General features: G+C 45.7%; 1 protein-coding gene across 10 annotated transcripts in view; it reads left to right on the plus strand.

Moving 5' to 3' along the window:
• The window catches only part of ablim2 (actin binding LIM protein family, member 2), a 75,759-nt gene that overhangs the window by 49,291 nt on the left and 13,312 nt on the right, over window positions 1-13,156 (plus strand). For 3 of the 10 annotated variants that reach the window (XM_036551404.1, XM_036551407.1, XM_036551403.1), the window contains exons 7-15: window positions 1,000-1,087; window positions 2,643-2,701; window positions 3,352-3,390; window positions 6,084-6,161; window positions 6,626-6,769; window positions 7,088-7,120; window positions 7,481-7,598; window positions 8,152-8,391; window positions 12,523-12,624. In XM_036551404.1, the coding sequence (XP_036407297.1) occupies window positions 1,000-1,087; window positions 2,643-2,701; window positions 3,352-3,390; window positions 6,084-6,161; window positions 6,626-6,769; window positions 7,088-7,120; window positions 7,481-7,598; window positions 8,152-8,391; window positions 12,523-12,624 (901 nt within the window). Of the gene's footprint in view, window positions 1-999; window positions 1,088-2,642; window positions 2,702-3,351; window positions 3,391-6,083; window positions 6,162-6,625; window positions 6,770-7,087; window positions 7,121-7,480; window positions 7,599-8,151; window positions 8,392-8,934; window positions 9,004-12,522; window positions 12,625-13,156 lie in introns of all 10 variants that reach the window. The other 7 variants (XM_036551409.1, XM_036551410.1, XM_036551405.1 and 4 more) reach the window with 7 other exon arrangements.

The raw sequence follows: 13,156 nt of genomic DNA on the forward strand, positions 1-13,156 counted from the left end.
AAGAGAAAAGGCCTTCCAGACGGCGGCACAAGGGTGATATGTCATCCAAAGCTGGCATGCCCATTTTTGAACTCCATCCATAATTCAGAGACAGAAGGGTGAGACGCGGCTATAAATTGTCTGGGGGTCAATTTCCAGAGCGGCGCGATTTGTGTAGTCTCTGTAAATGAGAAAACGTTTCGCACCTAGGTCGTTTTTGCTTTTCATCAGTGAAATTCAAGCGGCTGTAATGGAAAGAGCCTGTACATAGGGAGGCATCCATCAGCTGCTGATGTTCGAATGCGCTTGTGGTATTTAGGAAAACTTCAAGCCTTAACTTATTATTCACACTAGCATTTGAATATGAGGCTGCATTTTTCTGTCTGTCATCGCACATACTGTATGGGGGAGTGTGGGGGGTGGAGCACATGCACTGTGTTGTTAGAGCACAGTGGATTAATGCCGGCCAATCTGTCAGAAACAGTCAGTTTTAAAGAGTGTATAGGGAATTCTTCATAAATCAACTCCTTATGCACAAGTTGCAATGTTCAGAGTTTCATTGTATTCCTGATGGGGCTTTTAACCTGTAGCACAGTGCCACCTGCTGGTGGAACAGTGTGAGTATGGCTGCAAAGTAGAGTTACTCAGAAGCATCCCAGCAAACCCGTATGTTATGTGTGCCACTTGCCCAATTTTTTTTATTATTATTATTATAATGAATGCATGCAGGCATTGGGCAGTGGAGTTTACGGGAGGTCAGAGCTCTTGAAGGTTATGAGTCTGAGTCCCAGATAGGTTGCACAGCCAAGGGAGGGGACTCTACTGGACTGCAGTGGTAGAGGCAGGGCTGCTTAGATGGATGCCTGTCTTTGTGTGATCATAGCTATGCTAATCTGTGGGCCTGCTAAAACAACAGGATAGGTTGTGAGCTCCAGGGTTCTGCTGGGGCTATATGCCCTCTCTCTGTGCTGATGTGATCAGCCCTCTGATATATACAGTATATATAATTTTTTTTTGCAGGCAGGAGACAAGCACTACCACCCAGCCTGCGCCCGCTGTGCCAGGTGTGACCAGATGTTCGGAGAGGGGGAGGAGATGTACCTACAAGGTAAACCACCTTTACCCACAATGGCCTCTTGGAGTCAAATTTCACTGATTGTGGTCTTTTCATTTAATGTGGAAGTGATAAGCAAGCACACTGACAATGTGTTGAGCCCATTTTCTGAAAGCAGCTAGAACATTTCACTTAAACGAATGAGCTTGTGGTCATTTGTGACTGGAAATACAGTAGAGAAACAGCAGCAGGTTTTAAAAACATTACGTTTGAAGTATCCCTCCAGCACTTTTTTGAGAAACTGCTCCCTGTAGACCTTAGAGGGCTGTAGGCAGCTGTTTCTTCAGATATTTGTGCACCATTGATCTAGCTGATGTACCGTTAATTATCCACAGACAGGACGCAGTGTGTGAAGTGCTGTGGACAGGAAAAGAGAGAGAGAGAAAGAGAAAGAAAGAACGGAGGTTTAGTGACAGGAATCAGACTGACTGGCTCTGATGATGATCCATCATCTCTCACCGACACATGCTCTAATGAAGTAGGCCTCTGGCGCTGTTCCAAACCTGACGAATTGGAGTCCTCTTGAGTATATTAGCCCGGTGCTGCAGCTGGTGTTGCTAAGATGAGGACCTCTATGTTGTGGCTTGGTGTGAAAGAGGACAGCGGCCTCAGCCAGCCGTGCGTTTTCGAGTTTCCCCTGAACGCAGCGTTCATCTCTGATCGCGGCGATCAGGGGGTCCGTGGGGGCCTCGCAACACGGAGCGCACGCCGTTCCCCTCTCTCCCTGTGGCTAATGAATTGGATTAATGTACGCCGAGCAACGTGAGCATAAATCAAACTCACAGACCTCACAGACTCTTTATTAAATGACCTCAGCGTCTGATACAGGAGCGGGGCATTAACTATCCAGGGCTTGATTTACTGCCTGCTTCCTGCCTGTTGTGTTTACCGGGGTAATTTAGTTCCGCCTGGAAATGGGTTTCAGGGACCAGCGCTGTTATCAGCATCCCTCATACTGACGGGGGGGTACACTGGGGAAATGACAATGTGAGAACCTCACTGCAGCGTTTGATAAATGTTTTTGGAGTGTTACGTGTCATGCTATTGTGTCTGTTGACCAGCGTGAGCTATTAGATTTCCCTAAACAGTCATTTAAACCTGTCCAATCTCAGACCTGCTTCAAAGGGACAGAAGGGGTTTGTATACCAGGGTCTGAATACTAGATCAGAAGCACCCCCTCAGATCTAAAACTGCCCTGTATCCGTGTAGGCTACAAATCTCGTATTACAGACAGACACGCAAAATAATCCTAGAAGACAGAACGGATCAAATGTATTTCCCCAAATGTACAAGTTTATACGTTAAAATGCAGAATGCACTCACTGCATGCTAGAGTGCGCACACAACATTATAGTGAGTTGCAGTACACCGGTGAAACATGTTAGAACCATGTTCTGTTAGGAGTACTCCCTTTCATAGCATTTTTATGCAGCTTTATGGAGTGATGAAGAGTGATGCAGTGCAACCATGAACTTTCATTGTATTGTACCAGCTCTGTGGATTGGGTTTGGAGGCTCTTGGTCAGTGTTTCTCCCTCACCCCCCCTCAGGTTCCTCCATCTGGCACCCCCCGTGCAGACAGGCGGCTCGAATGGAGGAGAAAAGCAAGGTGAGGCACGCACAGGCACAAACGTCCTACAGCAGAGGGCCCCCTAGTGGAAGCAGCTGTTTATTCACACACACACACACACACACACACACACACACACACACACACACACACACACACACACACACACACACACACACATACACGCGTTGCCCAGCTGGGTCATTTTCTCAGATGCAATGAGTCACATAAAGTCACATAATGACGCATTTCGGTTATTTGTTGTGCTTGAAATGAAATGCTGGAAGAGTCAGCATTACACTTTGAGCTGTGCGTGAAACAGAGAGAATTATAGAAAGGAAGTGAACTTTTTTTCTGGTCCTTAGTGGCTAACTGAGTACTGCTGTGTGTTCTGTATATTTCATTCTGCCAAGAACTTAATTAACTATTTAAGCCCTTTCTGGGTAGGAAGCCATTTAGGGTCTGGTTGTATATGGGTTTATTTAAATAAAGTTCACTGTTGTAAGTACATCTATGGGCTTTCTATAGTTGGAAAACAGGTGTCTTGTAGAGAGTTGCGGAGTTGTACACAGGTCAGGTGAGGGTTTGGGGTCATATCGTTGTTGGTCTGTGACTGTGGAACTCCATGCAGCCTGCCTGGGTGAATGTAACCCCCCCACCCCCGCCCTCCTCTACGCCATTCCTTCTAGAAACAGGTCCGGATTCAGGCCAGTGACGCTTCTGAGCAGGTTTGTGAAATGTGGCCCCCTCCTCCCCACCTCCCCCTTTTCTTGCATGGGTTTACTCTCTGACCCGCTTCACGCTTTGTAGAAACCCCAGGAGCCCGACCGGAACCGCTCGGCCTGTGTACAGTAGGTTACTGACCCACAATCCCTGTGCTGAACACATGGTCCAAACCTTTTTGGGGACCATGCTTGGACGCCACTGTCTTTAGTACGGCTGAAATCACACTTAGCTTGACCTCCCTGCTAATTACTTACAAGCCCTGCATCACGGATACTTATCGTAGATGTGGAAAATGCCAGTTGGATAGGTTTTTATAGATTGGTACTAATGGTTTGGATGAGAGTCAGCTGCTTCTATTTGTCAGGAAGGAGGAAATGCTTTAAACAAACTGCTGTTCATGTTGGGTTTGCAATTAATTAAGTAGTTATGCCTCAGGAAAAACTTTTAATCACTCAGTCTTTCTATGGTGCCAGCTCATTTTTAGGCCTTTCACAAGGTCCTTGCTTCAACTGCATTTTTGCACTCTAGCCTCAAGGTGGCAGTAAATTCCCATTGTTTATCCCTGGTGGAGTAATCCAATACAATATTCAATTATAAACAATCAGATAAAATTGCAGTGATTAAAAGGGCAGTACAATAGCTGAAGACAATGTTTACTTTTAAATGCAAGAAGAGACATTGTCAGGTTTTTTAATGGATTTAAAGTTACAGCCACAAAGACACCCCATGGACTGCTGTCACCATAGCAAAGCTTGTAAAACACAAAACACGATAAAGTAGTTGCCACTGATGCCGTGAAAGTGGAAATAGTTTGGAAATGGGTTTTATGACTACAACAGACCCTCATTATTTGCCAATATGCTTTCTAAAGATGACCATGATTGGGAAGATCTGTGAATACTGCTCTCTACTTGAAATGAAGACCTATACACTGACAAAGTATAGTTCCTGACAAGAACAAACCTAAGTCCTGATTATAAAGTCATAATAATATAATAGGACATTAAACAAGGGATGTGTGTGTGTGTGTGTATAACAATGAGCTGGAAATGCGGAGAGCCCACTAGTGGTGAGGAGGCGTCTTGAACTCTGTTGGGTATTAGGTGCTATGAACATCCATAGGCCAGAGGATGAAATGTAGTTGAAGCAGTACAGGGTGGAAGGAAATCATGTGGTCCCATTTAGTTACTGTTGAAAAACTTTTAATCACCTCAGTGAAGTCGGTGTCAAGTCATTGCTTCTCCAAGGATACTCTTTCTCTGAGTTCACTTTATTTAAAGAACCACCTGATGTGTCTTTTATGATTTCACTTGAAATTTTATACTGTTTTCATTATCCACAAACTGATGAATGAGAAATTGATAAGGTCTACAAAGCTTTATTGCCCGATTAGAGATTCCTTTACTGACTGTATAGGCGTGGACCCTGGCTTTAAACACTATTATAATAGTAATGTGCACTTTCTCTCAGTGTGTAAAAAAACAATGAACTAGGGCTACAGTGGTGTGTCTTGCAGTCCCACCAAGCAATATGCTGGATTTTTATCGAAACTGCCCACTTGGTCACCAGTGACAAATGTAGACAAATTAATATTCAAGTCGATGTCCTAACTCACTATGTTTTGTCAGAACCTTCCAACTCTTGCCCTAAATGGTAGAGGTTAGAGCTCTGGTGTTCGGTACGGGCCGGAAAGCTTGAAATAAGAGAGGCTAAAACTTGCATTTGGAGCTCTCGTCACACTCAGCCTGTGTTTGGTTGTTTTGTGTGATTAAAAAGTGTGCCAGTTAAAATAAAGAAGATTGAACTGCAACTGATTCCATCTTTACTCAGAAGGGTCAGGTACAGACAGCAGTAAGGTGTGTGAGATTTGTATGAGCAGCTTTATGGATATGAGTCTCTACTGTATTGGCCATATTGCCAGCTGCTAGCTTCACTGCAAAACCAGTAGTGTTGCAAAACATGAGCTTTTATTTTTCTTTGCTTTTGGATTTTATTTTCATTCTTTATTAGTAGTTTGGTCAAAGATTTTTTTAAATCTCAACCTTGCTGGGCTAGATTCAGAGCCCTCACATGCAGCAGTGATCCACAGGCCTCTAGAAGGGGTTGGGTTCCTAGAGTGGTTGCGGCCCTCCTGTCAGCAGTGTTACTGGGCACCACATACTGCCCTCACTGTACTGTACTGCTAAAGCAGCTGCTATCATCTGTAGCATAACTCTCTCTAAAAAGGGACAAAACCTGTTTTTTTTTTTTTCATTCTGTGAGTGCAGTTAGGAATTGTGAATCAGAGGGCGTGTGGTTCTGCCCCAAGATCATCTAAGGAGGCCTCCCTCTTGAGACATACCTTTTATCTGAAAGTGTTGGATGGATATTTTTTTTTATTTTATGTTAACTCTCAGTGAACATGGTAGTGCACTGCACATTTTGCACCTAGTGCCCTGATTTTTTGCCCTGGGGCCAAATCCCTAGCCCTTAATTGTTCCTGGAGTCATTGTCTGGGTATGGTTCTGTCTGATGTGGCATTCCATGTGCAGATTAGTTGCTGTTTTAGAGGAACTGTGGAGCCTGCAGCACTGTAATTCCCTGTCTGCCATGTAGATGGTGCTCTAACTGTTTTTAATGCAGCCTTTATAGCGCAATCCTTTGTTTACTATAAGTTCTCTCTCTGTGATTGACAGCTGTCCTTTGTCTGTAACAGGTAACCAGAACCTCCTCTGAAAGCATCACCTCCGTGCCAGCCTCCAGCGCCTCTGGGTCCCCCAGCAGGGTGATTTATGTAAGCATCTCCGCCCATCACCAGCAGGGGGCAGCAGTTCAGCAATGCTGTGGTCTCATATTGCAATTATCATCAGTAGACACGGGTGGGATGGGTCCAGACTCAGGGAGGGGGTGGTTGATTCAGCAAAAAAAAGTGCCTTACCTCAACAGCCTACATGAAACATCCAGCACCATGACTGGGTCGCTCGCTGTGTTTGTGGCCTCTGAGGAATCTTAGATTACAAAACTAGCTGAGCACACACTTTTGTGAAATGTAAACTGTTAGGGGTCATGAACAAGATAACAAAAAAAAACCTGTCTATGATTTTTAAATAGCAGATTTTTCCAATAATTTTTCATCACCAGTGCCTACCGATGGAAAAGAGATAATTCACCTCATAAAACAGCTCTGGCGTTCATCAAACTGTAAGGTAAATCTTGTTATCCTGTTTTTTTAATGGAAACTATGCTGTTTTAATGCAGGCAAAGCTGGGAGACGAGCTTCTGGACTATAAAGACCTGGCTGCCCTGCCGAAAGTAAAAGCCATCTACAACATTGACCGACCGGACATGCTCACCTACTCCCCTTACATCAGCTGCACGGCTGACGACAGGCACCATGGCGAGGTACAGCTCCTGTCACACTGCATGTCACACTGACTCCCACAGCCGAAAGGCACGCCGCAGGGACATTAATATCTTCAGGAATTCCATGCTTCTTACCTCAAGCATTCCGTGAGCTAACATGCCATTTTCAAAAAAGTAATAAATTGGGCATATTGTTTTTTTTTGTTTTGTTTTGTGACTGAGGGGAAAAGTGAAATATGAGAAAATTGGATTTTTGTTTTTGTTAACGATGCCGGTATTAACATTGGATGATTCACGTTCCTGCATTTCTCATTGACTTCACGTTACTCATCTGCTTTTTCTCCTTTTTGTTTGCAGTCACCCCAGTTGCTTTCCCCTACTCCAACAGAGGTAACGCAGACAGGGTTCAGAGACAGGGATTCAGTGGAGCAGTTCAGTTATTTCGCACATTCTGTGGGAGTGATAGCCTACTTCTCTTAGAACTGCATAGTCTTGGTATGGGGAGAACTCGCACAGATATTTGGGTAAAAAAAAGAATGATTAGACTAGTAGTCAGTGGTGTAATTAGTACTGTGATAAGTGACACATGCATTTGTGATCAGATATGAGAATGCACCCTCCCCATGTTGTTTCTTTAACACCACGTCAATGTTATACCTCACTGCTAACACATCACAGCAACGTTGAGAGGGTCTTGGGGGGTAAATGGATTGTTGGATGTGATCTTATTTTGCTGCTGGTTCTTTTTAGGGTGACGGAGACAAATCGCCCCGTCAGAGAAGGCCCTCCAGCCCCAGCTCCAACAGCTCCCTGGGGGGGTATGGGCGCTACACCCCATCCCGTTCACCCCAGAACTACAGCAGACCAGGTACCTTCCCTGCCCACCAGGGCTCTGGCCAATCCCAGCAGTCATCTGAAAAGCTGTCATTAAATTGTCCCCAGAATGCACTGTGAAAACTGGGATTGAAACAGATATGGTTATAGTAGCGATTTTTTTTCTTTTATTTGTCTATCGCTCTGTTTTTCTTGCTTTGTTTTCCTCCTGTTTTGTGTCTCTGCTTTTTTTATTTAAAGAAATGAAAATGACCCCGGAAATTTTATGCTGTAATTGAAACTTTGATGACCTCTTATTTTGCTTCATTGCAAACATCAGAGAAAGAGAGTAACCATAATTGAGAATTTAAGGTTTTACAAATAGACAAAGGCTCTCTGCTAAGTTGGAATTCTCAAATGGGTTTATTGAAGAAAAATGATCATACTAAACACATCTTTAAAAGTTTTAAGCACATGGCATGTTATTGACATGTAATGACATGACATGTAATGTTGACAATTAGAGTTCAGAATGTTTGAAATTGCCACCCCCTCGCCTCTCCAGCTAAACCTTTTTCCTCCCCAATGGTGTGATCACTTTTGCTTAGAGCTGTATGTGGGAGGTAGATACTCCGGGAATGCTGGGAACTCCTGCTCCCTGCCCCTTTACACGTCCGGTAAATATGCCATCGCGGGGGGCGGGTGGCACGCCGGGCACTCCTCCACCCTCCCCGCGACCTCCTCCGGCGGTAAATACGCCGCGCAGGCCGGAAACGCCGCCTCCCTACCTCTGAACCCCAGCACTCTGGCCATGCTGCAGCAGCACAACTACATCCCCTACTTCAGAGGTATGGGCGAGGCCCGGCGTGTGGAGTGAAGCCTAGGGGTGCGCCCGCTGACTGCCCTCTGCTGGAGTGGGGGTGCCATCGCATGCCGTGTCCCAATGGGGCGAACGCTAACCCAACGCCGGCGCCACCTGGCTCGCTCTGAAGGCGGTGTTTGTTTGTGGTGTGCAGTGTTACTGTGTGACCCTAACATTGTGGAAGAGGAAATAGCGCATGGCAAATCTTAGAGATTGCCTTTCCACTTTGTCCTGTTTTTTTTTTTTTTTTTTTTTACAACAGAGTCTACAGTACATTGCCTCTCAGTGCAGGGAAAATAGAGGGTTGTTACAACTTTTTTACCGCAACAAGCGCCATTGCATGGTTTGCTGCTGCAAATAACTGCACACCAAAATTTTATCCAGAGGGCGAGGGCCTGTTTATTCTGTGAGGCCCCCATCAGCAAAGGCGGAGGTGCATGCATGGGAGGGCACCACTCTGACCTTCTGGTCCCAGGACGTTGTTCTCACACAGGTGGAACCACCTCCCTGTGCTTCATCCCCCCCCCAGGGTTCAAGCAGGACCCCCTCCTCGAAAATAAGCCTAGGACGTCCCTGCATCTCAGTTTACCCTCCTACGGTAAATCACCTCCCTGCCAGACCTGTCCCTCTGTCTCTCTCTCCCTCTGTCTCTCTCTCCCTCTCTCAGTGTCACGGTGCTGGCCCGGGTCCACACAGTTTGTTTGCCTGCCGTTCCTCATCCAGTCTGTGGAGAGTTTTCTCTTATCGTGTTTCCTAGTGCCCATGACGTTGTTCTGCATGAGAGCCACGTGGCTACATTTTTAGATGTCCCCTGGGGATGGGTGGGGGAGGGTGTAATGGAAGTTGTGGGGAGGTAAGTGATAAAGGAGGAGGAGGAAGAAGAGATATATGTTTAATCCATATTCTTCACAGTAACAGCTGTGGGTGGAGGTGTGGTATTGATTCATTGGCTTGCTCTGTGCAGTGCTTGGAATGTGACTGCCCAGATTTTGAATGGGTGTTGGTGTTTTACTTTTTGTTTCCAAAGGGGTGCTTTAGTGGGGGAAGTGATGATGTTGTCCTGTTGGAACGCTCGTGTTTCACTTTATCATCTGTGATTAATTTTGAGCAATGCCTGGAGTACGTCTTTGATTTCCTGCATTAGTCAGTCCTTATTGTCCGTGGCGAATATCGTGTGTCTAGTGTTCGTGAACAACATGAATTCCATGTGTGGAGGGGGGGGGGGGGGGGGGGGGCGTTGGTGGAGAGGGGACAAGCCTGTCGCAATTCTGGGTCTGCGCCCACAGTTTTATTACAAGTCGTGTATCCTTAAAAGAGGGATCACGCCGCAAGCTCCGGCATATCCTCAGACCAGCAAAACCACTGAGACGAATGTTGATTTTAGTGTTTGCTTCTCCTGAAAGATTTACTTCGCGTTGTAAAAGACGTACAGCAATGCGTTTAACGGAGTTTGATGGTTTTTCTTGTATGTTTACGAATCACTGTGCCAATCTCGAAAGCATTATGTGGGAGGGCAATGTTACCATTATCATATTGAGAGCATTCAGGCATTGTGTGTATAAATTAGGCTGCAGCCGAAGGTTTGTAAATCAGATGTATAAACTGCGTCTGTGGTTTGCCATAAAAAAGTGGAGAACTGGAAAATAAAGTTTTCAGGGGAAGATTAAAGGCAGGGGTTACAGAGCTGTAATTTTAGATCCATTTGCCAGTTGTAATGGCATTTATCTAAGTGTGCTCCATTTCAGCCCAATCAGTTTCCTTTCGTGATTAGAATAAGCAGTCATATTTTTTGCAGGACTGGAAGTCAGTCTCAATGATCATGTGAGTAAATATTTGCCTTTCACACATTGTGGAAAAATTGGGCACACTCTGCTGGCAAGCTGAAGGTTGCTGGTTCCATTCCTATGTGGGTCATTGCTGTTATATACTTGGGTAAGCTGCTTAACCCGAGTTGCTGTAGTTAACATTCAGATGTATTTATGGGTAAAATGAAACTATTTAAGCTATTTAAGTTACTATGGGCAAGAGGGTCTGCTAAGACAACGTAACAAACAATTCAATGCAAAATTTTGGAGATTTGATTAGATTGTATGGCTATGAATATATAAAACTGTAGCAGATGCTTTGAATCTCGTTCTGTTCACTGAATAATTCTTGTGATACTCAGTCCCATTGCAAATATATGTGTACAATATAAAAAATGCTGGAGATGGAGTATTTCTGAAAGTCTCTGAAAAAAACGGCTTCAGCATACATTAGTTACTTTCAGCTGCCTGGCAAATGATAAAAATCTAAAAGTTCAGAAAACTAATGAGCCACTTTTGAGCCGTTATTTATATCTGGCCAAACTGAATTTAGTGTGTGTGTGCGTGCGTGCGTGTGTGTGTGTGTGCCTGCGAGCATGTATGGCTCTGTGTGTGTGTGTGTGTGTGTGTGTGTGTGTGTGTGTGTGTGTGTGCACGCCCCGATGAGGGTGCATGTCTATGTGTGGGAATATGGGTGTCTGTGTATATATGCAGATTAAGGTGTACATGTATATGTACAGAGCAGTAAAGCGAGGCTCTTGGTGTGAGCGCTCTCCAGAGAGCCGCAGCAGCAGCGAGGGGGAAACGTCTCCGGCTCGGCACTCCTCGTGCGGCGGGGGCCTCACAGGGATTTTGGGGGGTGACTCCCACCCCACCTGGGCCGCCCCTCGCTCCATTTCACGGCCTGCGGCCATGATTGCGCTCCTGGACGCTTGCCTCAGCTCCACCTCCCTGCATCTGCATTTAATCGTTCCGGTCCGGCCCGTTTCTCATCCACAGGCAGCCCGCGCTCTGCTCCGCATCAGCTGCTCCTTCTCTCCCCTCCGAGGTGTGACGCATTTAATCACTGGTCATTTTTATTCAGAGGAAAACAGAGTGTGTCCTTAATGTGCCCTGTACTGTTACACCATGAGAAAACAGCTGATTATTCATTACAGCTTCCCTGTCCTCCCCCCTTCCTTTTAACGGGTCTCTTTTGATTAAGCATTATCACCTCAACTGTGGCCGGCTGATGTCTTTACGGTTTCCCAGCAACACTCTGACATCACTGCAACACTATGTCAATGTTGAACTTCAGCTGTGGGGATGCCCCCACCTTCTCAAGGTCATAGCTGCTCCTGCCCGTTAATAAATAATAAATAATATTAAATGAAATGATAGTACATAAAACCAAGGAGGATCCTAGACCTGCCTAGCAGTGAGCACTCTTCCCTGCCCTTCCCTTGTGTCTCAGACATCACTGTGAAATGTTCCCGATGGCCGAAGAAAATGGCGCACTCAGCCCAACCTCCCCTCTTCCCCAGCAACCCAATGCCAGCAAATGATTTGTGTATGTTAGGGAGAACAGAACCGAGCCCCTCTCCACATGTGCGTAGGAGTTCCCCCTCCAGATATTTCGAGGCCTTAACTAACAGCACTATGATTGTGTTTGTGGTGTGTGTGTGTGTCTAAGAGTGACATCACCCTCTCGCATTAAAGTGCTCAGCCTTTTGGACACTGGCGCTGGAGTGGGTATGCTTACTCAAATAATAATCTCTTTTTTTTCCTTTCTTTCCTTCTTTTCTGCCTTTTTACGAGCTCTTTTGTGTACTTTTTATTAGCTCTGGCCTGAAAGGTGGCAGTGACTAACCCAGCCAACCTTGACATGATTCATCGGAATTGTCTGTGGTCATGATAGCCACTGAGCCCTACCACAGTCAAATCAAATCATATTTGTATACATATACCCAGTTAAAGCATGATATGATATGAAATGAACTATTCACAAATTGGCCAAGAGGTGATCATTCCTGAGGGCTACTCAGTCTTAAGATTACAGTGTGGCTTCTGCTGACTGTAAGTGTACACATACACCCTGAAATTCGCCCGCACAGCCTTCATAGTGATAAATGCGTCTGCTCAAGAACAATTTGGCCTTCCTCATTTAGACAGATTACACTCATGTGTAGGTGGCTGGGTTACAAAGTCTGCTCATGTTTCATCTCAACGCCAAAAAAAATGTACCCAAAAAAAAAAAAAAAAAACGCTGCATAACTCTTCTTTGCGCTCCATCTTTTTTATCTGCTTTCTTTGCTCTCTCTCGCCCCCTGGAGGTAGTGAAAGTGGTCGGAGCACCCCGAGCTTATCTGCATACTCAGACAGCAAATCTCCCTCCTCCACATACGTGCAAGCTCCCAGGCATTTCCATTTGCCAGGTAGGACCCCACGGCTTCGCTGTAACCTCCCCTGACCTTTGACCTCTCTGCTGTCTCCTGCACTCTATTTCTGTCCTCCTTGGCCTCGCCCGGCGCCTCTCTCTGTGTGTCGGAGGGCCGTGCAGGTGTGACCTGAGATCACCAATGTTGTGATTAGGATGGGTAGGCTCGTGTGGGGGATGAGAACATATGTGCCTCAGGACTCTAGCTCTCCCTCTCCTCTCCTGTCACCCATCCGCCATGATGCACCCAGCCCCGCCTCTCCATCTCTGCTCACGGTAACCATGGACCCACGCCCAAGGCAACCGGCTGACTTCTCTCTTGAACATGCTTTAGTTCATGCTGATGAGGCTGGTATCTGCCTGGAGATGTGGGCACTTATCAGATGTGAAAGGGAGATTAATGTATTCCCCCGCAGAGACCAAACAGCATATGTCAGATGTGGCCAAGTGCTTTGCTGCGTATTCTGATTTCATTGTGATTGACAATCTTGAATAATTATCCTCTTAATTAGACTTTAACTAATATATTG

The sequence above is a fragment of the Megalops cyprinoides genome, chromosome 18 (assembly GCF_013368585.1).
Source record: "Megalops cyprinoides isolate fMegCyp1 chromosome 18, fMegCyp1.pri, whole genome shotgun sequence".
NCBI lineage: Eukaryota > Metazoa > Chordata > Actinopteri > Elopiformes > Megalopidae > Megalops > Megalops cyprinoides.